The sequence below is a fragment of the Cololabis saira genome, chromosome 8 (assembly GCF_033807715.1).
Source record: "Cololabis saira isolate AMF1-May2022 chromosome 8, fColSai1.1, whole genome shotgun sequence".
NCBI lineage: Eukaryota > Metazoa > Chordata > Actinopteri > Beloniformes > Belonidae > Cololabis > Cololabis saira.
The window spans coordinates 6,078,911-6,106,116 of record NC_084594.1 but is presented as its reverse complement, the minus strand read 5'-3'; the positions used below and the strand labels follow the sequence as shown (position 1 = coordinate 6,106,116).

At 41.4% G+C, this 27,206-nt stretch overlaps 1 protein-coding gene and 1 long non-coding RNA gene across 2 annotated transcripts in view; both read right to left on the bottom strand.

Annotated features, from left to right (window-relative positions):
• Positions 1-581: 581 nt before the first annotated feature.
• asip1 (agouti signaling protein 1) overlaps positions 582-27,206 on the bottom strand; it is a 45,999-nt gene continuing 19,374 nt past the window's right edge. The window contains exons 2-4 of the mRNA XM_061728372.1: positions 3,212-3,383; positions 3,033-3,082; positions 582-1,118 (exon numbers count right to left, since the gene is read on the bottom strand). Of these exons, the coding sequence (XP_061584356.1) occupies positions 954-1,118; positions 3,033-3,082; positions 3,212-3,377 (381 nt within the window). The 5' untranslated portion in view covers positions 3,378-3,383 and the 3' untranslated portion in view covers positions 582-953. The remainder of the gene's footprint in view (positions 1,119-3,032; positions 3,083-3,211; positions 3,384-27,206) is intronic.
• LOC133449243 (uncharacterized) lies at positions 15,875-17,378 on the bottom strand. The gene is made up of 3 exons (XR_009783017.1): positions 17,150-17,378; positions 16,271-16,374; positions 15,875-16,085 (listed from the first exon to the last, which is right to left on the bottom strand). It is a non-coding gene; the product is annotated as an uncharacterized LOC133449243 (long non-coding RNA).

The window sequence follows — 27,206 nt, the reverse complement described above, 5'->3', positions numbered from 1 at the left end:
CTGACCCACGATGTTTCTGTTTCAGTTTTATCAGCATTCTGGGAGCTGATTGGTCCTTACCGCATCATTAGCTGCAATACTTGCTGTTGAATCTCAATATAATACTAGTAGTAATATGTTGCAGAACTACAGTCATATAATTCATGCAACAGCTCAAAAAACAGTTTTAATATCACTAACCCAAATCAATATCGGAATCGAATCGGATCATATCAAATTTTGATAATCGATTCTGAATCTTAAGAATCGGAATCGAATCGATTATTGACATTTGAATCAATCCCCAGCCCTACTCTTCGGTGTATAGATTACTACGTCATGTTACATGCCGTGCACGTAAACCTGCATGGCAGGAAAGGCTGTTCCTGCGGATCAACAAAGCTCAGGAGACCACCGTTCTGCACACTTCAGTGCAAGCTTTTGTGTTTGGTTTTGTGCAGGACTCCTCTTCTTCTCTCTTCTCTTTATCCCTCGGGCGGGTGATTCTGCTGCTGGAGCTTCTCTTACTCTTCCTTAGAGAGCTCAATGACCACTGGCAGAAGAAATGATGAGAAACTGAACTCCAAACAACAGAGTTGGGCACAAGAGCATTTTATTATTACAAGCTAAATACATTTTTTAATGACATGGTATAGTGTGTAAACATGAAGCAATACAGAAAATTGCTCGGCCATATAAATTTCATTTATGCATGCCGAAAGCTTAAATACAAACTTGTCTTAGAGATTTTTATTTGTGAATTTCATAGCAGTGCTAAAAGCCTCACACCCTGTTACATTTTAATAACGCTCGTGGTGGTCCAGTCTTCCGTGATAAAGTGCTTTCATGCTGTGAATTTTGTTCATAAATTGCAAACTAAGGGCGAGGAGCGAATCACCTTTTCACGGTGTTCACTGGAGGTGGTTTGCTTTAGCATGAAGTGGAGTTCTGGCGTTCTTGCGGCGGCTGCCTCTTCAGCAGCGGGGGTTGCCCATTCGGCAGAAACAGACAGTTCTGAAGAGCCGACACTGGCAGAACGCGCAGTAATCGCAGCACACATTGCCTGGAGATTTACAGCTTCCCCACAGCGGGACGCAGTTGGGAGGAGGAGGGGGGCGCCTCTTTACACTTAATTTGCTCTAAGAGAAGGAAGAGAGGAGGAAACGTTAGCTGAGCACGCTCAGACACGTCTGCTGCAACATTTACAAGTAGAGTACAAAATATATGCAGATGTTAAAACAGTCAGTGAGTGGATCAGGTGCAGAGGCCACAGGGACATAGTCAATTATCTCATTTCCACATCTCTAATGATTTTTTTTTGTTTAAACAGGGGAAAAAAGAGCATGGTGGAGTCAAGCCGAGTGACTCTATCCATAATGTGCAATATTCTTCCACTCATTCATGTGCATTTTTATTCTCTCATTCACTCATTTTTTATAGTGTATATTGTGGCAGGGTGGAGGAGCAGCAGCCACTCAGGTGATGGGTCACAGGTGTGTCCCATCAACCTCTCCACCCTGCCTGCCTTGATAAGGCAGGGCTGGACAGCAGCAAGGGCTCTGCTGGGAGAAGGTGCTGCTGCTGGAGAAGGTTCTGCTGCGCACGTGTGTCTTGGGTGAAGAAGGGCTAAAATAAAAGAGATTCTGCACTGAAACTCTGTGTCCTCTCTGTCCTGTCGGTCGGGCCCCATAGTTCTCGCCGTGCTACACTGGCGCCCAACGTGGGGCCCGACAGGATGGAAGAGGGAGGCACGGAGCGGGCCCTGGAAGCGCTGGCCCATGCCCTGGCGGACCTGGCAGCCGTGTTTCAGGGCCAGGGTGAGCAGCAGCTCGCGGCGCTGGAAGCGCTGGTGGCACCGCAGCCGGCAGGCCGGGAGGCAGAGGCTGCGAGACCCGCGGAGCGACCCACCCTGGCGCCACGCCTGAGGTTCGCCGCGGCAGCGCAGGAGGAGCTGGTGGCGCCACAGCTGACAGGCCGGGAGGCAGAGGCTGCGGGCCGCCAAGCGACGGCTCCTGAGGCGGCGGGACCCGCGGAGCGACCCACTCCAGCGCCATGCCGGAGGTTTGCCGCGGCAGCGCTGGTGGGAGTTGGGCGCCAGTGTAGTGCTACAGGGCCCGACCGACAGGACAGCGAGGACACGGAGTTTCAGTGCAGAATCTCTTTTATTTTAGCCCATCTTCACCCAAGACACACGTGCGCAGCAGAACCTTCTCCAGCAGCAGCACCTTCTCCCAGCAGAGCCCTTGCTGCTGTCCAGCCCTGCCTTATCAAGGCAGGCAGGGTGGAGAGGTTGATGGGACACACCTGTGACCCATCACCTGAGTGGCTGCTGCTCCTCCACCCTGCCACACATATATAAATATATAAATATATATATATATATATATATATATATATATATATATATATATATATATATATATATATATATATAAAAATATATTTATGTTTCCTGTTTCTCATTTTGTTGTTTACAGTCTTTGTTTACACAGTCTTTGCAAGTGTGGACTTTTACGGAGCTGCTGCCTAATCTCATTATATCAGTATAATGATAATAAAGGCTTTCTATTCTATTCTATTCTAGTAGACTAGATTCCAACTATACTACAGCATCGTTGGAGTGGGTCACATGACTGCTCCAACTGGTCCAACATGGGATGTATTATGTGAGGTAGAGGAGTCAGTTTTATACTAAAAGTCTTCCCAGAAGTCACGAACCAACTGGGTACTGTTCTGCATGTTTCCCTGTCCTGTTTCTGCAGAACATGCTTGAATCAAGTCAACGGGACATCCTTTTCCTGGTCCTTGAAGACAGGTCAACTTCCCTCTGCGAGACTTTGCCAATTGAGAAATTGACAGATGATCGAATTACCATAACCTGGACGACTGAGAATCTACACCAGAGTGTAGCATGAGTTTTCAAAACAGGCTGTAGAGTAACACACGCTGGAAATGTTCCCATCTTGGTTCTTCTCGGCTGTGCAATCATCCACATTTTGGTAATATGGTTAGTAAAATAGCTTGTTTTAATTCTCAACTTTCAAAAGTCCCACCTTTTTCTGTTTTTTTGATTTCTCTTTCTTCTTCACAGATTTTGGCAACTCTGAAAAACAGATCAATAAAGGACACCTTCAGACTGCTGTGATAAATACCCCTACAGTGAAGATGGTACTTTAGCAAAAACTCCTGGCTTTACAGAATAAGATAAGTGAACACTGCAGGTCATACTTACCTACAATAACCACAGGAGGTGGGTCTATTTCTAAGCTTTGAGACAAAGCATTGGATACAACAACTTTATTGTTGTAAAGTCTCTCATCCAGGATCATGTGGGCTGAACAGAGGAAGTACTGCGTTGCAGCAAAGACGAAGCAGCCAAGCAGCAGGGAGGCATTCATCTTTCTCTGGAACAAAAGTAACAGGAATTGTTGCTTTTTGATATTCTTGTCAGCTTCATTTAATTTGCAACACATTCCAACAGGAGCTGGCACACAATTTAGTAGTAAGGCAGTTAATGAAAGAAATAATGATAATTGGATTTCAGATTAAGGCCACGTTTACACATAGCCGGATATTTACAAAAACGGATATTTCCCCCTCTACGTTTTGAAAAATATCCTCGTTTACACGAACCCGGATAAATACGCTGTTAAGGTGCTATGAGCAGCCAAACCTGCAGGGGGCAGTGTAACGACAAGCGTGAAGTCATGCTAGCCAATCAGAATCCTGGAAAAAAACGTCAACAAATGACACGTGTGAAGCCTGAATAATATGCTTCTGCGTTAAATCGACGGCGTAGCCTACGTACGGTGCGCGTCGCCGCGTACCCTACGCCGTAGGCTCTGCGTTGGTGTAACGCGGAACCATAAATCAGCCTTGACTGCCAGTTACTTCCAAGACGGAACGAGAGTCTTTCGTTTAGAGTGACAGAGAAGTGGAGTTACTTTTAAGTGTGACTTTAGAATATAAAACAGGTAAAATACAAGAAAATATTGACGGTGGCCAAACAAATTGTAAACACAGGTCGCACAAATGATGCTGTTGACGTTTCTGTTGCATAATGTGACGTTCTGAAGCCTAAATCTCCGTTTCCCTCCATTTACAAGCAAACGTGAAAACTGAGGTTTTGAAAATCTCCACTTTGTTTTTAGTGACTTTGAGCTCCGTTTTCGTGTAAACGAACGGCCAAAACGCATGAAAACACCACAGTTTTTGCTCCGTGTAAACGGGGCCTAAGGGCGTCCACAGGGGACGGTAATGACTGGTACAGGGATTTCAGTGCATTAAAAGCAAAAACTCAGCCTTAAACTGGACACCTGTCATCTTTTATCCCTCACACACCCCTCCATCAGAAGGCATTGCTAGAAAACAGCTGATATAACCACCTGGACAAGGGATTACTTTGGGAAACTATAAGCACTGGTATTAAACTTTAAAAAAAAAAACGTCCTGACCAGAAGTTGATGTTGATGTGTTTGAAATAGCGACCATCTGGAATGATCCATAACACCACGGAAACGTGTACAGTAATCAGGGAAAGCGGTACTAAAGAGCTTTTGAGGGAGAAATGGACACCATACCCCGGACCAAAGAGAAAATGAACCACCCAGACTGTTGTCCACGCCGGGCTCTGTGATGATGAGCCGTATCAGTGTCCTTTATACTTCTGTGGTAGAATATTCATGCAGAAAGGTACATTTGGATTTTACTGCCACACATGCTGCCTTCAAGATAATGGTTTCCTGGGGGACGACGATGTTAAACCACACGCTGCACACATTACAAAGGCATGGTTGAGCGGCACTGTCCCCAGTGAAGAATGGGTGGATAAAAAAATGCTAAAACTGTTGCAGCCCTAAGATGTTTTTAAAGGAAGAATGCGATAATAACAGTTAAAATGGTTAGTTCCTGGTTCTCCTCGAGGCCTTTCAAGTGTTCCTAAGAGGAAAAAGCTTTGAAATACCCACAGATTTTTTTGTGAATATGTTGCAAGACTAGGATTGTTGAAAAAAGTAATTGATGAAATATCTTGGACTCATATTATGTATAATAATAATAATGAGTCAAACTCACTCAGTTTTCCCTAAAGTCCTTCCTTTCTCTGATTAGAGGTTTTTGCAAGTATTTGCAAAAAGCAGTTATTTGCAAGTCATACTCATCATTTTTATGCAGTTTTATCTCACTAAAAACAAAACTATAACTACTAAATGGCCTTGAATGAAAGATCAACCAGTGGCGTTGACTACAGTCCCCTCACACCCCTCAGGTCATCTGGATCCGGTTTTTATCAGTTCCCAGAGTCAGAACCGGACATGGAGACACTGCGTTCAGCTTCTACGCTCCACATGTCTGGAAGAAACTCCCAGAAGCCTCAGATCAGATGAAACACTCTATTTATTTAAGTCCAGGTTGAAGATTCACCTGTTCTCAGCTGAATAAAGCTCCAAATTTGCACTGGTACTTTTCAAATCTTAATCATATTTTAACAACTAATCGTATTTGATATACTGTTCTTATTTCTTTCTTTTTTGTTTACATTTGAAACCATTCTTTTTTTATGTTTTAATGTGTTTGTAATGCACTTTAAATCACCTTCTTGTTGAATTGTGCTATAGAAATAAACTTGCCTTACAGTATTTGACCTTTTATGTAAAAGAGGTCCTAAAACTTGACAGGCAAAATGTTACACTACTCTTAAAAGCAATACTTTATCTGATATATTTCCTTTTTTTTTTATACCCCCTATTTTTTACCATTTTGTTCACCCAGTGCTCCTACCTAAGTCAGTCCTGGGCATTTCTCACCCTCTACCAACCCCAGGAGAGCTGATATATTTCCTAATCCTAACCAAATAGTACCTGATGGGGAGAAAAAATATCCTGATTCACTCAGGACTATCTGATTTCATATAAAGTAGTTTAACGCTGGTGTTTATTTGTTCTCTGTTTCAGACGATTGTGTTGCGCAAATTCTAGGTTTGACAAAAAAGTCATTTTAAATCACTCATCTGTCGAAGGCTTTATTTACTTGTGGCTGTAACATCTGGTTGGGTTTTACCTGGCTACCAAAGCATGTCTTTCCATGTCTGGGTCCATGCTTTGGTAGCTGAAGTTGTGGCCGCCCAGTGCAGTTCTGCTGATAGAAATCAAATCATCTGCTGACGTTATCCCACGTTTCATCATTTTCCTTCTCACCATCTTTCACCAGTCCTGTAAAACATCCACAAGGCTTACGTGCACAGATGCATTTTCTTGATAAGTAAGTGGACACAGGTGACGCCCACGTCATGAAACTAGTCTCCTGAGAACTGTGCAGAGGTGGTAGTACCGAGTTACATTTACTCTGTTACATTTACTCAATTTTGTACTTTTAGGAGTAATTTTGAATCACTATACTTTTTACTTTTACTTGAGTAGATTTGTGAAGAAGAAACTGTTACTCTTACTCCGCTACATTAGGCTACGTTGAGCTGTTACTTTTATTTTATCCCTTTTATCCACATACGCGTCAATCTCATGACATCACTGGGTGATTCTTTGGGAAAAATGTTTGTTTTTGCATGTTTTGTCACATTTACACAGACTCAAACACACACAGAGTTTCTATGAGTTCATGTTTGTTCTAGTTCTGTCTGGTTAAAAAAGAAAAGTACAAAGGCTTGAAATGTTGTACTACTTGTGCTTAATTTATTCTTTTATTCTGTTATTATTTTATTTATATTATTATCTATTAAAGTACTTGTATTTACTTTGAGATTATTTTAATTTAAGCTATTTTTTATTTTTTATTAATTTTAATTTATTTTATTGATTTAATTTGCCTGAAGATGATTATTTTGTACTTTTGTCTGTTTGAATGTTTGTGTTAAAAAAAATAAATCAGACGTTACTCAACAGTTACTCAGTACTTGAGTAGTTTTTTCACTGACTACGTTTTACTTCTACTTGAGTCATATTATTCTGAAGTTACAGTACTTTTACTTGAGTACAATTTTTGGCTACTCTGCCCACCTGTAGTCATTGTGTAGTAATTTTTTTTTTGTATCAAACCACAATGAAAACTCTTATCCACATCCCTGAGCCTCAATATTTAAAGTATTTGATTTTATATTTTACGTCATAGCTTTGGCCCTCCATATCTGTATGCTGTTGTTGCACATCCACAAACTCGGGGTGGTGTTTACACGTTGCTTATGTCTTTCTCGCCCGGCTGGTCCTTCTTGTCTTTTACTGTCCACTCACCTCAACTAGTTAAGGCATGTGAGCATCGTCCCTGAGCTTGGTTCTGTTTTTCTGTTAACCCCCCCCCAAAAAAAACTCCTTTACTCTGAACTTTTACCAAGTTTTTACGATGGAAAACGCCCTGGGATCTCAGCTTACTTCTGTTGAAATGAGCTGGTTGAGGAAATGTTTGACTGAGATGTCTTGTAGGATGTCTTTTGGACATGTACGGTAGGTAAGGAGACCCTGGTGTACATCCAAAATAAACATGAGATCTGGCACGGGGACATCTAACATCCTCCAGTTGGTGCTGAAAAACAATGAACAAAGGAACATCTGGACTACATTGCTTGGCTTGCTGTAAGCATGAGTCTTAAAACAGACTCTTGGCAAAAATAGATAAAGACATGATTAAGATTCATTACTAATAGTCAGTCTGCTCAGATCACAGATGGGCAAAATATGGCCCGAGGGTCGGAAGTGGCTCATGGCCCGTCTTAGTCAGGCCCTCCTGAGATGAGACACAACTATTGCAACCGCAGTCCCGAAAACGTGGTGACGCTTTGTAACATGGAAATAAAAGCAGCAGATTTATTTGAATATTTTGTAGTCTACATTTTATTTACAAGGAACATAGAAAACCAACGTATTAAACGTTAGAAAGGGACATTTTACCATTACATGAAAAATATTAGTTAATATTGAATATGATGGCAGCAGCATGTGTCCAATTCATTGAGACAAAAATATGGCTTCAAAATTAATCAGTGGTAAAAAGAACAAGACCGGGGAATATCAATCAACTAATTAGAATCTTAGACAACGGGTCGGTGAGATGGTTGCAAATAGACATCATTGTTGCCAGACATCTTTTACTGGGACACATGCCCCAGTATTGATCTGCAGTGCCCCAGTATAAATTTCACCAGTTAAAAAAAAGGGGGGGGGGGGCGTCAACAGCACACAGCAGACATCCACGTAGGCAGGTGGAAGCAGCAACGGGATGAACGGGGATGGGGGGGGGGGGCGGGGCCGCAGGCCAGAACACAAACATGCACAAAAAAGAGAAAAGGGGGGCCAGCACAGGAGCGATGGACAAAAACGATAGCTATGCCACATTTATAATAAATAAAAATGGAAATGGAGAAGAGAGGAAGGGAAAGGGAGAGGAGAAGAAGGGTGAGAGGCACCGCCCAGTGGATCATGTCGGTGCCCCCTGCAGCATAAGCCTATAGCAGCATATCTACCACAAAGCTATATTTGAGACTAACTATTATAATCTTGTTCCATAGCTGCAACTATGACTACTGACTCTAACACACTAGAGTTTACACTACCTAGAGATTTACCAACACCAGCTAGAGGTTTACTAAACACTAACTATAGGCTTTACTAAATAGAAAGGTTTTAAGTTTAGTTTTAAAGGTGGAGGTGGTGTCAGCCTCCTTAACCCAGATTGGAAGTTGGTTCCGAAGTAATGGTGCCTGATAGCAGAACGCCTGCCCTCCAAATCTACATTTAGATACTCTAGGAACTACGAGTAAACCTGCACTCTGAGAGTGGAGAGCTCTGCCAGGAACATAAGGCACTATCAGGTCTTGTAAATACTGCGGAGCTAAGCCGTTTTGGGCTTTATATGCAAGTAATAAAATTTTTAATTGGATTCTGAATTTTACAGGTAGCCAATGGAGCGACGCCCGGTCATCCCGTTGCTGCTTCCACCTGCCTGCTGTTTGCTGTTGACGTCCCCGACCCCCAGTCTGGCCCTCGGCAGGAGGGTCCCCCCTTATGAGCCTGGTCCTGCTCAATGTTTCTTCCCTCCTAAAGGGGAGTTTTTCCTTGCCACTGTTTGGCTTAAGGCTTTTCTCCCACCATGCTCGGGGGTCATGTTCTGGGTCTCTGGAAAAGCATCTAGAGACAACTTTTGTGGTATTAGACGCTATATAAATAAAATTGAACTGAATTGAATTGAATTGAATAAGGGAGGAAACTCAAAGTGGTGATGTGAGAGTCAGACCCTTTTCAAAGGAAAACGGGAGAGGTTCACAAATCTGTGAAATTAGTTAAGCAATTTCAGAATAATGTTCCTCCAGATTCTTGGAAACTTTAATTCCAAGCATCAGGATGAATTTCTGTTTACAAAAGGACAATGTTGAAAATATCCATTGGCCCATTACCATCAGGCCCTCAGGCAGCGGTGAATTAAAAACAAATAAGATTATGTTGTGGAAACCACTGCATGGGCTCAGGAACATTTCCAGGAATCACTTGCCATCCCACCCATGCAGGTTAAAGCTTCATCATGCAAAGAAGTGATCGTGATCCAGAAATTATGCGGCTTACTCCTGGCCACAGCTCATTTGAGGCGAAGTGAAAAACTGTTCTGTGGTCAGATTTATCAAAACGTGAAAATCTTTTTGGAAATGCTGCATGTCCTGAATCAAAGAGGGGAGACGTAATCGGTGCTCAGTTCAGAAGCATCTCTGATGGCATTAGTGGTTGCGATGAGGGTTGCTTGGACGTCTGGAAGGGAAACATTAAACGTATGTTGAAAGTATGTCGAAAGTATGTCGAAAATTATAGAGAAACAAATGATCCCATCAAGAAAACACTGGTGCTGAAGTGGGCCTCCAAGAGTCTAGATCTTTCTGGAAATACTTATAGTATTTTGGGGGAAAAAAGAACAACCGAAAGACGAAAAAGACTTGGTGCATCTTAAATCCTTTATCAAACAAGAAAACTCCAGCAACTGATTCCATCAGTGGCCACACTTACACTGCTACACAGCAGTAAACTACAGTCTCTCTAAAAACTGTTGAGTTGTTTCTGCCATCACATTCAAAATTCCCTTATTTATTCCTTAAGATTGCTATATTTTATCATTTAAAAAAATGTTTTCTCTGCTCTTTTGTGAACAGAATGAGTTAACAGGTGAAACCCTATACTCTTTTCTTCAAAATGAACACTATTCCAGGTATCGTAAATGAGGTGAATGTGACATGCATTGGTCAAAACACCCGCTAGATAACTATTTACAGCTTTAGTTTCACTCCGTGTAAACTGCCTTTTCCAAATCAGAAATATTTATGAGCTTGTCGCTGTAAATGCAAATGAGCCATTTCTCTGCTCAAACGTCTCCTCAGCAGAGAAAGAACCAAAGTGGAAATGACAAACCCATCACTGCATCCTTTCTGTCTGTAACCGTTGCAGAGAGTAATGTTACTACCAGGTTCAGAAACACAGCAGTTCAGCAATATATGAATCAGACAGGGACCATAAAGAGTCCACTGATGTGCTGGTTTGGACACTTAGTCATCCAGGGGCCTCATTTAAAATGGACTGCGTAGGAGTCATACTAAAATTGCACGTACACCCAAAAGCCGAAAATGCCGGGCGCAAAAAAAAATCCGGATCAATAAAACCATCTGCACGCGCACCTGCACGCAATGTTCGCTTCATAAATCACAGTCCAGGTGGAAAGCTGCGCAGCTGAATCCGCCTCATATCCCGCCCTCTACACGCCCACTTTTTACCTTAAAAGCGTAATCCAAAGTAGTATTTGCATATGGATGAGCCTGCTGAGCATGCGCAGCGGCTTCCTGCAGCCTGTTTGGCGTCAGAATGAATGAGACGCATGATGACACGTGTCCAGCCACCGTGCCACTGAATTTCACTGAGATCTGAGATCTAGATCAGTGATTCTTAACCATAGGGCCGCGGCCCACACTTGGGCCGCGAGCGCCATCTAGTGGGCCGCCAAAAAAATTCAGTTTTGTACGTGTGGGCCGCGAGGGCCGCGGGACTGCATAGCAACTGCCAGTCCCAACCAAATGAGGAGAAGAAGACACTCAGCTAACTGTACGTGTAATAGTAAGAGAAATGGTGTGTCTTTACAGAGAAAATCCTTCATTTTGCACAGAGTAGGTTTAGATCCGCCAGGATTAGGGATCGATTACTTGGGTCTGCGCCCAGAGCAAGCGAGCGCGGCGGGATCATTTATCCCGGCGCGTCCCCGCAGCCGGGGAGGTCGGTGCCGATCGGGCGGTGGGCTCCGCCGTTACTGCTGAAGGATGGTAGATGTAGATGCGTGGGCTGTCGTGTCTGCTGGACTGGACTGTTTGGGCTTTCGAAAAAGCATCGGAAAGTAACTGCTGCTGCGCGACCAGAGAGCTGCGGTGCGGGCTGTGCCCGTCGCAGCTGATCAGGCTCGGATGAACCCGACACACTGAGTCCTGACAACTTATTAATGTAAATAACTTAAAGTAAAATCAAACTAAGTTTTGTCCTCGCTGTATTTTTAAATATGCAACCCGGAATGGACAAATTCATCCTGTTCAGTCTTCCCACTGGGACAAAACCAGTGTCTCATACGTTCAGAGACCGTGGCGTTCAAAGTGCGAAAGTGAAACACCACTGAAACAAAACACAAAGTTTTTCATCAAACATATCCACTCAAGTCTGAACTGAAGTCACAGAAAAATAAACTGACCATCTTAAAACATCCTGCCCATGTCTGGGTCCAGATACAGCTGTGAAGCAGCTTTCTCCACAGTGAACATAATTAAAACTAAATATCGTTTCAGGCTCATCAATGAGCACCTTTACATGCATATGAGAACCTGACACCATCCAGCCCAGATTTAAAGTCCTGACAGGAGAAGTTAGAGCTCAGTTCTCTCACTGAACAACAGAAAGTGGGGGCATAAGATTATAAGAGGGGAAGAAAGAAAAACTGTTAAATTGTTAAGATGTGTTTATATTAATTTAGTATAAAAATGTGTTGAGACAATTAACAAAGAAAAGGGGAAATTCAAACTGCTGGTAGAGAAATAAAATAAGATAGCATTTGAAAAATAAAATAAAATCTACTTTATTTTTAAGAGAAAAAAATATGTTTAATTCAAGTTAAACATGTTAATTGGCAAATATGTACTTTTTTAATATAACAGTCAGATGCAGATGTTGATACAACTATGAGGCTATATGAGGCTATATATATATATATATATATATATATATATATATATATATATATATATATATATATATATATATATTATGATGTTCTGGACCTTCGCTTGAGTAAATTTTCTCTAAATGGACCTCTTAAAGTTTTAGTTGAATACCCCTGCTATAGAGTGTTTATATTTAATGGGCCCCGGGCCACTCTGTACTGAAAAAATTGGGCCCCAAGGTCAGAAAGGTTAAGAACCCCTGATCTAGATGTTGTGGATGAGGTGGAGGACAGGAAAATGACATTATTTGGTGGTGACAGTAAAAGTAGAAAGAGTATATAAATAGTATAAAATAATTTAAGCGAGTGAGTGGCAGCACGCCGTTGCTGCGCTAAATGCTGTGAGTCCCCCGGCACAACAGGGGGGACATGTCCCCCCCGTCTCTTCAAAATCATGTTTTTGTCCCCCCCACTTTTTACAGTTTAAAAACTAGCGGTAGGCTCAACCTGTAATTGCAAATCATCAAGACAGCCTGTGCGAAGGCGATGCGAGAACGGCCCGGCAGCCCCGCACCCCCTGTTCCCTCCCGTCTCCCCTCAGTGCTGCTCAGGGCTGATTTATGGTTCTGCGTCACCAACGCAGAGCCTACGGCGTAGTTGCGCATCGCCGCGTACCCTACGGCGTAGGCTCTGCGTCGTTTTAACGCGGAACCCTAATTTAGGCTTACACCCACACGTAAAGGTTTCACGCGTGCGTAAAACTCATTATATATATAAAAAAATCTGTGTCCCTTTAGGGAAGAAATGAAGGGCTCCGTTGGAGCCCCTTAACGCTCTACAAAGCCCCTCATTTGTTCTGTCCTAAAGCGGTGGGTGAAGGAGGTTCCCGGCGTGTCACCGCGGCTGCAGCAGCAGCACCAGAGTCCTGACTGACGCTGTGCTTCACACACAGAGGGACACGTTCAGCGCTATTATATTATAAGTCTGATATATGTTGTGATATGTGATGACATTATTAAGAGTATGACATGAATCTGGCTTCATTTCACCACCTCACAGCCTGCGTCGCCAGTTCCCCGTGTCTTAAGTAAATTCTTACGGGAGGGTCCGGGTTGCCGTAGAGATACGCAGATCTTTCGGTTAGTTTTTTCTTTTTAGATCCCAGCCCTTGCGTAGAAGGCGGCTCGCGCATCTTTCAGGCCCTTTTTGTCCGCAAGCAAGCTTTATAGATGAGGCCCCTGGTCATGGTAACTGTCAAAGGTTTGAAACAAGGCAACTGGACTTTCTTTACTTTTGTCCTTAAAGACCTCCATCCATCCATCCATCCATCTATCGTCAGCCGCTTATCCGTTCCCGGGTCACAGGGGCAGCAATCTCAGCAGAGATGCCCAGACTTCCTTCACCCCAGACACTTCCTCCAGCTCTTCCAAGGGGAGTCCGAGACGTTCCAAGGCCAGCCGAGAGACATAGGGCCAAATCCACAAAAGGATTGCGCGGCTTTTGCGGCCGCTAAACCGGTGCAAATGAGACAAAAAGAGAGCGTCTAATTCACAAAGCACCCGCAAAGGGCGAATTGCTCCACAAACTGCGCTGCCAAGCAAATAGTGGCAGTCTGCGCCGGTGCCATTTGCATGCATGCAAATTACGTAATATTCATACATTCGGTGCAAAATTGCCCCCTTTCTATGCAAATAAGCCTCATTGCAAAAAGCGCCTAATTCACAAAGGCCAGTGCTATTTGCCACACGCAAAAATAGTGGAGCAAATACAGTGTTTCAGAAGCGTGTATTAACTGCGCGCAAACTCACTCCTCACTCCCCGTCTGTCTCTGTTTCTCTCTCTCTCTTCAATATCATTCAAGCCTGTGTGATACTGAATGATATTAAGGGTGAAATCTACATTCAGACATGACTGTAGACAATCAGATCAAGTGGGGTTGTGGACTTATCGGATTTAAAAATAAAAGTAACAGGACGGAGTTCAGGATTCATCCATACATAAGGGGCTGCTTTATTACAAACAATTCCACCATATAAACATATAAATCTAGAATGTGTGTGTTTAACAGCTGACCTGTAGGTGTGTGTAGCAAAACACAGAACATGAATTACCGTCAGATCCTTATCTGGGACCTCATCTATAAAGCTTGCTTGCGCACAAAAAGGGCCTGAAAGATGCGCCGATTTAACGCGGAACCATGAAACATCCTTGAACAACACTGAGGGAGGAGGGAGGAGAGGGAACGGGGCTCTTCGCACAGTGTCTTGAGGATTTACAGGCTGAGCCTACCGTTAGTTCTTAAACTGTAAAAAAAAAAAACGGGGGGAGAGAGACAAAAGCATGAGTTTGAAAAGTGGGGGGGCATGTCCCCCCTGTTCCCAGTGGAAATTGCGCCCTTGCGCCTCACTGCGTTTTATTTTCACGCGCTTTATTTTTTATTTCTGCAGTTTTCATTATGGACCAATCTGTGTGCTCAAATATGGAGAACACTGGAAACAGCTCCGCTCGACTCAGACAAGTGCAAATTGCACTCAGCTCCAAAACTTTATGGGCGTGTTTGCGCTGGTATATCATTAGAGCAAAATCTTTTGTGAATAGGACCTTAAAGTGGGGCAAATTGCGGGTGGGTGGTTGACGAATAAGCCAAAAAAAGTTTTTTTTCAAAAACTTCAAATATTATCCCTGAAAATTATTTTTTTGTGTTGTTATAACTCTTAACTTTCCAAATATATATGTGTTCTTTTAGATTAGTGTTGAAATATGCATTTTTTTCATGAATTCGCTATATCTGTGCCTTAAACTGTCATGCGGTGTGACGTGAAAGTTATTTCATATAAAATGAAAATGGAGTACTTATATTTTTTCTAATTCAATTCATCAAACATTTTAATCATTACTGCTTTGATATTTAACATTTCCTTGTGAGAATTTTGTATATTTTGGTTTATTTTTCTATACCATCATGTAAAGGAGGACATCACTCCTCAATATTTCAAGATACTTTAGATTAATTCTGGTAAACCTTTTGACAACTGTAAGAAAATGCTTGAGAGTCTTGCTGATACTAATTCCCTTGTGTTCTATTAATATTTTCATGATTTATCACTAACAAAGCTGGGTTTTTTTTCAAAATTGTGAACATCACACCAAATGACATGAGTGTCACACCAAATGACATGATTGTCACACACATGATAAACTGCACCACACCACAATATGTCAATTCAAAAAGTGTTTTATATGTATTCAATACAAAAACAAAACAACTGTGGAAACAGGCTACATATGAATTCCAAATAATGGTTCAATAATAATGTAAAATTCATACATTAATCACATCAATCATGAATGAACATAAAAAATAGTGTGTATGAATGAATTAACAGAACAACACTGAGCTATGAATGACAGTGACACCTTTGTAGCAAACAGTTAATTAGAATGTCAAATTTATACATTAATCACATCAATCATGACATTTAAAATTTGTTTTGTAATAATAGAAATAATAATTTCAATTTATAGAGCACTTTCCATCAAAGTGCTGTACAGTTACAGAACATTGTAGTTCACATGTTTAGAACTAAACACCACACACCACAATATGTCAATTCAAAGTGTTGTATTCAATACAAAAACAACTGTGGAAACAGGCTACATATGAACTTCATATAATGGTTCAATAATAATGTAAAATTCATACATTAATTGGAGGTGTGGAGCTGTTTATTGGTGGTGCAATGTCATCTTCATTTAGTGAAACCTCAAGAGATGGAGGGGTCAAGTTCATTACAGCATCAAGCTCATGTTTTCTTTTTCTGTGTGTCCTTTGTGCATTTCTCCATTTCTCCCTCAATGTGTCTTGCTTAGAAGGAGGAAGTGATTTGACACTGCGAGGGTCATTTTTTCCTTTTTGTTTCTTCTCTTCATACCTGTTAAAGGAAAATATATAATGACTAAGATTTTTTAACATTTAATTTCAGATTCAATATCATACTGTAGTAAGTAGTTGTAATAGTAATCACAATATTACTATGCTATTACTATGCTGGTTGTGGCCTAGAGACCTTCAACCTCTCCTGTGTCTGTCCTATGTGAACTGGCATAATCTATTTACTTTTTTCTTCTTTCCCTGAGGATATCCTCTCTCGTCACAGGGTCTGCATTCAGTCTTTCCCTGTACTTGCGTGTCCTTTCCTTGCTGGACATATCTGCCTCACTCTGACAAGAAATGCAGGAAAAAAATCTTTTAGAACAGTATGGATAACTGTAAAACATGGTTGCATTAAATATAAACTTGTAAAGTATATTATTCATCATATAGATAATATTTTTTTCTCTCAAACATTTTAAATATATAAATATTCGGTAACACTTTACAATAAGGGTTCTTTAATTAATGTTAGTTAGCACATTATTAAGCATTAATATATTAATTAATGTATAATTAATAATAATCAATTAAGAGTAATGCATACATAATGATAACTAATTACATTATTATGCTTAATAATGTATGAACTAGCTTTTAGTAATAAACATTAATTAATTGCTTACTAATACATAATAATGATTTTTAATATATTTTTAAATGTTAATTAATGCTTAATAATGTATTAACTAGCATTAATTAAAGGACCCTTATTGTAAAGTTACCAAATATTCATGTAAAATAAAGTGAATGTCATACGGTGTGACAGGCATGTCATATGGTGTGACTTGGAAAACCTGTCACACCACATGACACATTGTCACACCGTATGACATCTTGATCAGTTTAGCTAATTTATTAGCAAACTAAAAACTGCTAGCCTATAGCTAGCATGTAATTAGCCACATAGCAGCAGTGATTATTAAGAATTAATCAGTAAAATCTGAGAAAAATATTATTTTTTTTATGCAAATACTGTCACACCGTAAGACACAAAATATTTACCACTATTGGTTTTGTCAGATTCATAGGTTTTTAACTAAACATAAAAAAAACAGACCTCACCTCATGAATTTGCAAGTCACTCCAGAGATGTTACTGTAACTTCCTGGTTGGGCGTGGTCCTCTTCATCATTAAGATGTCCAAATTATTGCCCGTTCAAAATACACATTTTAGTGTCACACCGTATGACATCCATTTTGTGGACAAAATGTATTTGGTCATAACTTGTTTTGACATTGTGCATAGCCATCAACACTTTATGTGGCTATTGATAACACTTTATTATTTTATATGCACTGTAAAACTATCAAATATTTATAATTAATTTTGAAATATGTGCATATTTCTGAGGGCACACATATGCCGGACAGTCACACCGCATGACATTTTTGATGTTTGGATCAAAATTATAAGTAGAAATCTTAATACACCCACAACATCTTTGGTATTATTGTACAATATCTTATCAGAGGGACAACATTTAAATATATATTCTGAAAAAATACATTTTTTTATTAGTGTGTGACACACGGACAGTCAGAATTTTGTTATTCGTCAACCACCCGGGTGCAAATGCGGGGCAATTCACAGCGCTATTTGCGGGCGCAATCTATTCTTTGTGGATTTGGCCCATAGTCTCTCCAGCGTGTCCTGGGTCTTCCCTGGGGTCTCCTCCCGGAGGGACATGCCTGGAACACCTCCCTAGGGAGGAGGGACATGCCTGGAACACCTCCCTAGCAAGGCGTCCAGGAGGATCCCATACAGATGCCCAAGCCACCTCAGCTGACTCCTCTCAATGTGAAGGAGCAGCGGCTCGACTCCGAGCTCCTCCCGGGTGACTGAACTCCTCACCCTATCTCTAAGGGAGCGTCCAGCCACCCTGCGGAGGAAACTCATCTTTAAGGAGCGTCCAGCCACCCTGCGGAGGAAACTCATCTCGGCCGCTTGTATCCGCGATCTTGTCCTTTCGGTCACTACCCAAAGTTCATGACCATAGGTGAGGGTAGGTGCATAGATTGACCGTTAAATCGAGAGCTTCGCCTTTCGACTCAGCTCCTTCTTCACCACGACGGTCCGGTACATCGACCGCATAACTGCGGACGCTGCACCGATCCGTCTGTCAATCTCACGCTGCCTTAAAGACCTTTCACCTTCAATCGTGAAGGCTTTGACCTGAGGGAGACGTTTTGCCAACCGCCGGGCTCTTTGCTCATCTGGTGATGGCAGGAAGTGCAATGTTTTGTAGGCCAACAACTGGGAACGTCCAAAGCCTTCCAGTTTCGGACATACCGTAAGTCTATTAACTGTTTGTGAAGACAACAATAGGCACGTTTCCACTACCAGGAGTTTAGGGTAAACCTGTCAGTCAACCGTTGGCTGAAAAGATAGCTTAGCCAACCATGCGTTGGCAGTGATGCACATTTCTTGCTGTTCGCCACCAGCAGCATAAAAGGAGACGGAAAGGAGGAATGCAGCAAAAGGATTAAGAGAAGAAGAAAAAACATGTAAACAACGGCCGCTACTAGAATTTTTTTTATTTTATTTTTGCATACACCGCAGTTGTAATGATACAGATTAAAAGAAAAGCCCCCCGCCGGACCTCTACATTGGCGTAATGAGCCAACAAGACCTGAACCGACTCGTCGGCCCATCTATGATTTTTTTCTTGTAATTTCCATCTTCAAATGTATTCGCAGCAAAATGTCTGGTCCAAATGGTTCAAATGACTTGTGTTCGCATGAGAGTGCTGAACATAAATAAGAACTCCTGATTAGCAGAGACCCTTTATTTTGTCAACATGGGTACCTCTCCTGCCGTAGGGACCTTTTTTCATCCCATAAAGGTTACTAAAAGACACTTTTGCAGGACCTTTCCTGGTTAATAGAGACACACACAAATAAACCGGGCCCCGAAAAATCGACCTAGCACTCCCACCAATGGAAACGGTACTATGGTAGACAGACAGACTACGGCTGACCAATTAAGGAAATTCTGCCGTGGAAAATGAAGAAATAGTAACTCAGACTTAGGATTTTAACCTTTCTTTGATAAGCCAAAACATGTTTTGCCGATGCATCAAGATAGTTTTCATTAAGGATTGGAAGCTACTGTACAGCACAAAAGTAAAAAGAAGAAATATCCCAGGGAGAATACAAAATTTGCAACAGGATTCAACAACGTACTGCTGCACAAGCTCGAGTAGGGGTGGGTATTGCCAAGGACCTCATGATACGATACACATAACAATACATGAGTCACGATACGATATTGCAATGTCCAAATTTTGCAATGTATTGAGATGTTAAACAGAGATGTTAAACATAGTTCGCTGAAAACTGCATTTTCAAGAGTTGCACGTACATCTGATTATAGTGATTGTTCATGGGACAACGTGAGTCAAAACAATGTAATTCAAATTATCCATGTTTTATTGTAACTATGCAAGCTAAATTTACAACGTACGTGCATAGATTTTTCATATTATTTACATAATATGAAATTAACATTAACGATAATAATATTATTTAAACCCATGTATACAATAAAGTCGTACTGGATTTACAACCCGTCTAAAACATGATTTATTTATTTTTTTTAAACGATATTCAAATTTTGAATATCAATATCGACCGGCAAAGTATCGCAATATGTTGCCATATTTATATTTTTGCCCGCCCCCCCAAGCTTGAATGACGCTAAATTTGAAATGCTGTGCTTTACAGGCATACAAATTGTACCATTTTTTTAATGAAATAGCTAATTTATGGCTATTTGTCTGAGGAAACCATCAGTATGAGTACATGTTTGTTCTTGTATACTTGTCAAACATCACAGTCACAGACGAAGTTCTGTTCCAATTCAAAGTCTCCATAGAGACAAGTACGCTCGAAAACCCGGGATGTGTTATTGTAGTGAGGATGCATCCAGTGGAGACTTGTGGAGACTTCAGACAGCAAGGCAGAAGTGATGCAGGAAAAGAAAGGAATAAAAAAGCAAGCGTATTGGTCATGTGATGGAATACGGCTTTGAGATGTTTTCATGTGAGAATATAATTATTCTAACAACATGTTTCTGGTTAGATTATCAAGATAGCGTGTATTCTTAATTTTTTTGTCGTTTTTTTTTTTCTTTTTTGCTTCCACCACACTTCCAAAGCATAAAACCCATGCACAAGTCAAGTAAACAAACAGTTACAAGCACTGTTGCCAAAGCAATTCAATGTAAATTTTGAACCATATTAATGTTCAGTGTTTATTTTATACTCAATTAAATTGTACACAGTCTTGAATGTGTTAGACTGCTGACTGAGCTGTGATGCCATGAACTACACATACACACTGCTCCAACTGCATGAAGTCTAAAATTCATCCTTCGGTCCCTCAAAGTATGTTCTACTAAATCAAACTTGCCAAGTATGAAATATCAAGCACACAAGTCCAAACTTGTCAGACTTGGAGTTGAGAAAGGGATAAAATGTTGCCCCCCCCAGTTTGCCACTGACCTGGGCTTTGTGACAAAACCAGACACCGAGGGATCTGATTGGACCGCATGTAACTGTTTACAGCCTAACTAACAGCCCATCTATCCTGGATCCTCTACACTGATCAGACCAACAGAAAGTCCCCATGACTAAGAATTACTTTCAGGGTTTCTATTGAAGCATTATGTTCTATTCCCAGTATGCTATAACACTGTTATACATTACTTTATATTTTATTTTCTAACCATATGTGACTAGGTTTCCCCCACACTGTCACTTGAATCTTTGTTACACATAAGCTGCACATATGTTGTTTCTCAGCTAACGTTTTCATGCCACAGCTGTCAAGTCTTAAATAGCTCCATATTTATCCCTTCACTGTGAAATAGAAAATTACACTAAAATGACTTGAAATTGAGGGCTTAGAAGGAATCTTTTCATCCCATTACTACGGCCTGCATGTTGTTTGAATTAACTGAAACACCGCAGGGACAGTCTCCAGCTCAATTTCTAATAATCATTTTTGTATTTGCAGTCATAGTACTGTTAGTAAGATTGTATGGTATTTTCAAGTTACTCTTCGTGTCTCTGTTGGCATGTTTTGCCTTAAATCTGGAAGATATTTTCTGCTTTGATACAAATCATTTGTTGGTTGACAAAAATATGAACGTATGGGAGGCACTCAGCACAGTTCTAAAGTTCAGTTTTAAGCCAAAAATATTGTTTTTCTGTGCAAAAAAACAGAAATTGCTCTTTCTGTAAACCTCAACTAAAACTAAAAACAGACTAGCCCAGGCATTTTCTTAAGAAGAGCACATCAGAACTTTCATCTGCCTGTTCATTAAAGACAAATTGATGCAAAGGACTAAAACGTAATTCTTTTGAGGAGTGCCATCAATTCTCATGAATTTCCTCTTGGGAGTCGAACTCAGCCTCCCTTTATCACTAATTTTGTTCATAACGCTTGAGGACAGCTTTTCTAGGTCCAGCCAAAGAGCAGAGTGAGGCTGGTTTGGTAGGCTCTGAATTTCATTTCTGCTCTTTGCAGATGATGCGGTCTTGTTGGCTTAATCAGACCCCGATGTTCAGCTCGCACTGGAGAGATTCACAGCTAAGTGAGAAGCGAAAAATGTCAGAATCCCTCCTTTGATTTGGTTTGAGATGTTGAGGGAGATGGACAGACAGATTGGTGTGGTGTCCTCAGTAATTTGAACTCTACTGGCCTGCTGTGAACGTGATTTGATGTGAGTCAAAATTCTTAGCTCTCTGACCCTTACTTTTGGTTATGAAGTGAGGCTTCGTGACCATAGCTGAGACGATGAGGTAGCTGTGGGTGCAGAGATGAGGAGGCTGATACCAGCAGCTGAAATGATTTTCTTTGCGGGTTGGCTGGACTCTCCCTTAAACCGGGCAAACACTGTGCGATTATCGACTCGTTTTGAGACGATTTTCCAGTCGTGCGACTATTTTTTGGATCGGGCTGGATTTCGACCCAATCGTTGGTCGTGCCTCGTGCAGTATACGTGCACGACGAGAGATTAACACCTCACGATGAGAGATTAACACCTCACAACGAGAGATTAACACCTCACAACGAGAGATTAACACCTCACGACGAGCTCCCGATCACAAATCGTGTGCTCGCAAGAAAATCAAGCGTGTTTGAAATCCTGGTCGCTCCTCGTGAAGGAATCGCACAGTTGAAGCAGCTACGACCAGATTTGCCTCATCCTTTAACAGAGAGCATGCGCAATCTCTGATGTCACGTCAAAAACTACTCTTTGTAGTTTAAAGTGTTGCAAATTCACATTACAAATCCTGTTTTAATAGCAGAAAAAAAGACCGCATTTCCCACGTCTGCCCAGCCAATTCCTTGTCCAATCACGATGTTGTCTAATCTTTTTTCATTTATCGCCACACAGAATGGCACAAATTGCTAAAGGCTGATTTATGGTTCCGCGTTACACCAACGCAGAGCCTACGGCGTAGGGTACGCGGCGACGTGCACCGTACGGTTACGCCGTCAATTTAACGCAGAACCATAATTCAGGTTTAAGGCAACGCGTTTGTTTTTGCTGAGCATCTTCGGTGTCTCCCACTTCGGGGTTCCTCATCTTCCACTTCTTTTTGACGTTGCAGTTCCAGTACACAGAAGTCCGACGTGAGTATTATGAACGTATAGTGTGAGCAGACGAGTCGCATCAGAGCATCGGGTCGTACAGTGTGAGACCATAAATCGTGGGCTGCGAACTTTTGAACTCAGCGATCTAGTCGTGCAGTTTGAGATGGGGCTGAATCAAACGATTTAAAATATCGCACAGTGTATGCCCAGCTTTAGAGATCAAGAGAGAGTGATCTGGGCCTCTTTGCTTAACTTCCTGTCCACGCGCCCTCGACCTTAGACAAGTGGAGGTCAGTGGGTGGATGGACGGTTGATACACAGCCACTCACTTCCATGTACAGTATCAGCGTTGCATAGAGCAAACAATGATAGACTGTTTCATTTATCATGCTGACAAGTTGTAATATTGATAGAAATAAAAAATGCCAAAAGCTGTAGCTCTGTGAGAAGTATAATTTGAGCTGTAGGTGATGTTAAAGTCCTGAAGGACGTTTCAGCCAGACTCCATGCCATTTCCTTCACTTGGGCTGTTAAAGTGCAAAATAACCTGTCCAGTCTCTCAGTTTTCATTTCCCAAATACAAGTCTGTGTTTCTCACTCACAAATACATTGATTGTTATTCCAGCCACAACTTGCTTGCTCTCCACACCAGTCAGTGAGTAGAGATGTCCCTCAACCTCCACCAAAGTTAAGAATAGTCATTTTGGCAAACAAACAGTGAAGAAAGCAGAGTGAGGAAAAAAACAAGTGCATCCTGGAGTGGTTGATGGAAGACGGTTTTATTACCAGCCCTCATGTCCAAGTGTTCGGACAAGACAAGAAATTCAACACTAGTGTAAGATTGCTAGGACAAAGTCCTAAATATTCCAAGTGGAGTTAAGGCAGAATTAAAGCGCTGTATGAATGTGTACGTGTATCTGAATATACAGTGTTTGTTTGTAAAACTTCATAAAAGGTAAAAGGTGCAACATAATAATGTTGAGAGCAAATGTCTAGATCTCTAAATGCCCATGCCTTTTCATTAGGGTTTTTTCTGTCCCTTGTTTTTTCAGCTTCTGCCAGCTTTGCTTTCAGGCGCTACTAAATTTTCTGAAATAACATAAACCACAGAAATAATGCCAAAAGAGAGTCAGCGAGCAGCTTGGTGGACACAGATCGATGCGGTTTGTCTGCTTATGAAGAGGATGGCATTAGTCTGCTGGCTCAAGTGCAAGAGCCACAGTCCTTATACTTTTATACTTCGATTCCTCACTTTTCTACTTTGGTCTAACTTGCAAATGGTTAGTGATAGGTGGTTAGTGATAGGTGTTAAATACATGTTTAGAGTATAATTAGGACACATACTTAATATATACACATCTAAAGGGGGCTATCTTGTGTAAAAATAAAATGTTCTGTGTGTGCATTTATTTGAATGTTTGATGTGAGTAGAGTAGCAGCTCAAAAATGTAAAATGAGTTTGTCATTTTGTTTGTGGTTACCTCAGACTGAGCTGTCCATGGTATTTATTAATTACTAGCACATAACTAGTTAATTTGATAAAACATTTAGCACTCACTTTACCTTCAGGGATTCATAAAGTATTTTGGAATTTGAATGTAATAATGACATAACAAATCAACAACAGAGCAGAATACTCCAGTTTCCTCATCTCGAATGTTTTATTCATCAGGTTTGTAAGAAAGTGTTTTTCCATCTCTGTAATATCACAAAGTTTAGGAACATCCTCTCCCAGAGTGATGCAGAAACACTAATTCACACGTTTGTATCTTCTAGGCTAGATTACTGTAATGTGTTATTAGCAGGATGTCCAAGTAATTCATGAATATCCCCCAGCTGATCCAAAATGCAGCAGCGCCAGTGCTGACAGGAATCAGCAAGAGAGACCACGTCTCTCCAGCGTTAGCGTCGCTCCATTGAATCCCCGTAAAACTCTCTTCTCTCAGAGTGCAGGTTTACTCATAGTTCCTAGAGTATCCAAATGTAGATTTGGAGAGCGGGACTTCTGCTACCAGGAACCGTTACCATGGAACCAACTTCCAGTTTGGGTTAAAGAGGCTGACACCACCTCCACCTTTAAAACCAAAATTCAAACGTTTCTGTTCAATGTAAACTGTAGTGTATAAGGGCCAGTACTCATAGCTGTAGCTGCAGGACCAGACTAAAGCAGCTGGTCTGAAACAGAGCTTCATCCTAGATATGCTGCTATAGAGCTACGCTGCAGGGGGACACCAATTTTAATTAGAAGCATCTCAAAGAAGCATCTCATAACCATCATTGTTTTGTCCAATACCAAGTATTCGTACTCCAAACCAGCAGAGGGCCCAAACTTGAAAAACTGTTCGATCAATTGTAGAAGGATGCAAAGGACAACTCAAATCTTCTTGATCCAAAGTTTTTATTTCCTTGAAGATGGGTTTAGTTTGATGGTTTAAATGGGGATAAACAAATAATGGAATTGGATGGGATAAAGAAGAGTAGTTTTTCAAGTTTGGGCAGAGTCGTGGTCACAAAAAACACATAACTTGACAGTTGATAACCAGTTGCGTCTTTAAATCGATCAGGAGCTGTGGTCAGGAGTTGTTACCAGGAGAGAGATGAGAGCTAACTGAGACCAAACCAAACATTTCCTGTCATGCCTTTCCGTGCACAGGTGAACATGGTCCCAATTAGTGCACTTCCTGGGAGCACCAGTACTTCTGTGTGCTCGCCCTCTGCTGGTTTGGAGTACGAATACTTGGTATTTGACCAACCCCCCAGCCTCGCGCTCAGCAGGCACGCTGATTTTTTCCAGTGTCCAGCTGCGGTACTGCAACAAAAAATCCCATGGGGCCCAGAAAGCTTTTTTCCCATAGACCGCAATAGTAAAAGAGAAGCCTCTAAAACTGTTCACAGGAACCTCCAGCTGGACTTTATATGGACTTTATATCCGTCAAAAATGTTTTATAACGGCCAGAAAAGTCAGAGAAAAGTCTCTTTCTGGGCGTGACGTCACGGCTTTGTCCGTGCACTCGCAAAGCGCGGTCGTGTGTGTCTCGGGAACGAGCATGGCTGAATCTAAGCCTTTCGGCTGTAAAAGAATCAGAGAAAATGCAAAGTTAATTACGCCTAACATTCGGACTGCACGATCATTAATAGACAAAAAGATTTACCCAAAGGTATATAGATAAATAGCATATGACAGCTTGTGTTATTGTGGGGAATCCCATGTGTTTTTTTGTTTGTTTGTTTTTATAAAGATGACTCGTTTTATCCTTACTCAAAAAAATAAAACTCCACAAATTAACCACATTTAAACATAATATTTGACATATTTAAACATAATACTTGACAAAACTTGTAATACAAAAAATATTTGTCTTAATGTAAGTAATAAACTTGGGAAGTTTCATGGTGATACCTGCTATTTACATTTTTACCCTATTTTAGCCTATTAATCTGGGGTGTCTCATCTTAAATAAAAATGACTCGTTTTATCTTTAATTAAAAGGAAGTCAGAAATTTTTTCGGCGGATGCGCTGGCTGAGCAGAATGCATTGAAATGAATGGGCGGCCATTTTTGGTACTGTATCCAGTTATATAATAGATCCATGTATTTGACATAACACCTCCCACTTGACCTCCTGGTTCTTCTTTTTTTTTTTTTTTTTTTTTTTTTTTTTTTTTTTTTTTTTTTTTTACCTTGTCTGCACACATATTATTGAATTATACCATGACGGTAGAAACCAAAAGTGTATATATGTGCATTATTACTATATGTAATATATACATATATATACGCACACATATGCGTACACATACATAAATATACACATACAAACCCAGTGTTTTTTTTTTTTTTTTTTTTTTTTTTTTTTTTTGGGGGGGGAGGGGGTGGGGGGGGGGGGGGGTGACGACATCCGCTGCCAATCCAGGAAGCAGGAACACACGGAGACACACGTCAAGCACTGGAAATCTGCAACAAAAAAACCACAAACAAAGCACGAAACCGGCACGGAGCCAACCAAAACACGAACAGCAATCGACCTAAATCTTGAGATCTGATCGCAGTCTGAGCTAAGCTATCGCTACCGCTACCTAAACCCAAAAACTAGAGAGCCAGCATGCAGGTGAACAAGCCAGTGTGTATGTCTATGTGTGTGTGTGTGTATGTATATGATCATGCGTGTGTGTGTGTGTGTGTGTGTGTGTGTGTGTGTGTGTGTGCATGTGACTAAATGACTATATGTGTGTATGTGTGTGTGTGTGTGTGTGTGTGTGTGTGTGAAATAAACCAAACAAAGCTCCACCTGAAGTGTATCTATAGTGGGGGAGGGGGGGGAGCGACCCCGCCACCCGCGAGACCAGAGGCCGACAAGGAAGAGCCCGGAACCCAGGCCACCGGCAAACCCCACAGAGGGGAGAAGTAGGAGGGAGGCAACCCACCGCCTGCGAGGCCCCCCCCCCGCCCGGCGGCGGCCGAGGGGGCCCGCGGGCGGGGCCCCCACGGCGCGGAAAGAAGCAGCCAGGGATCCCG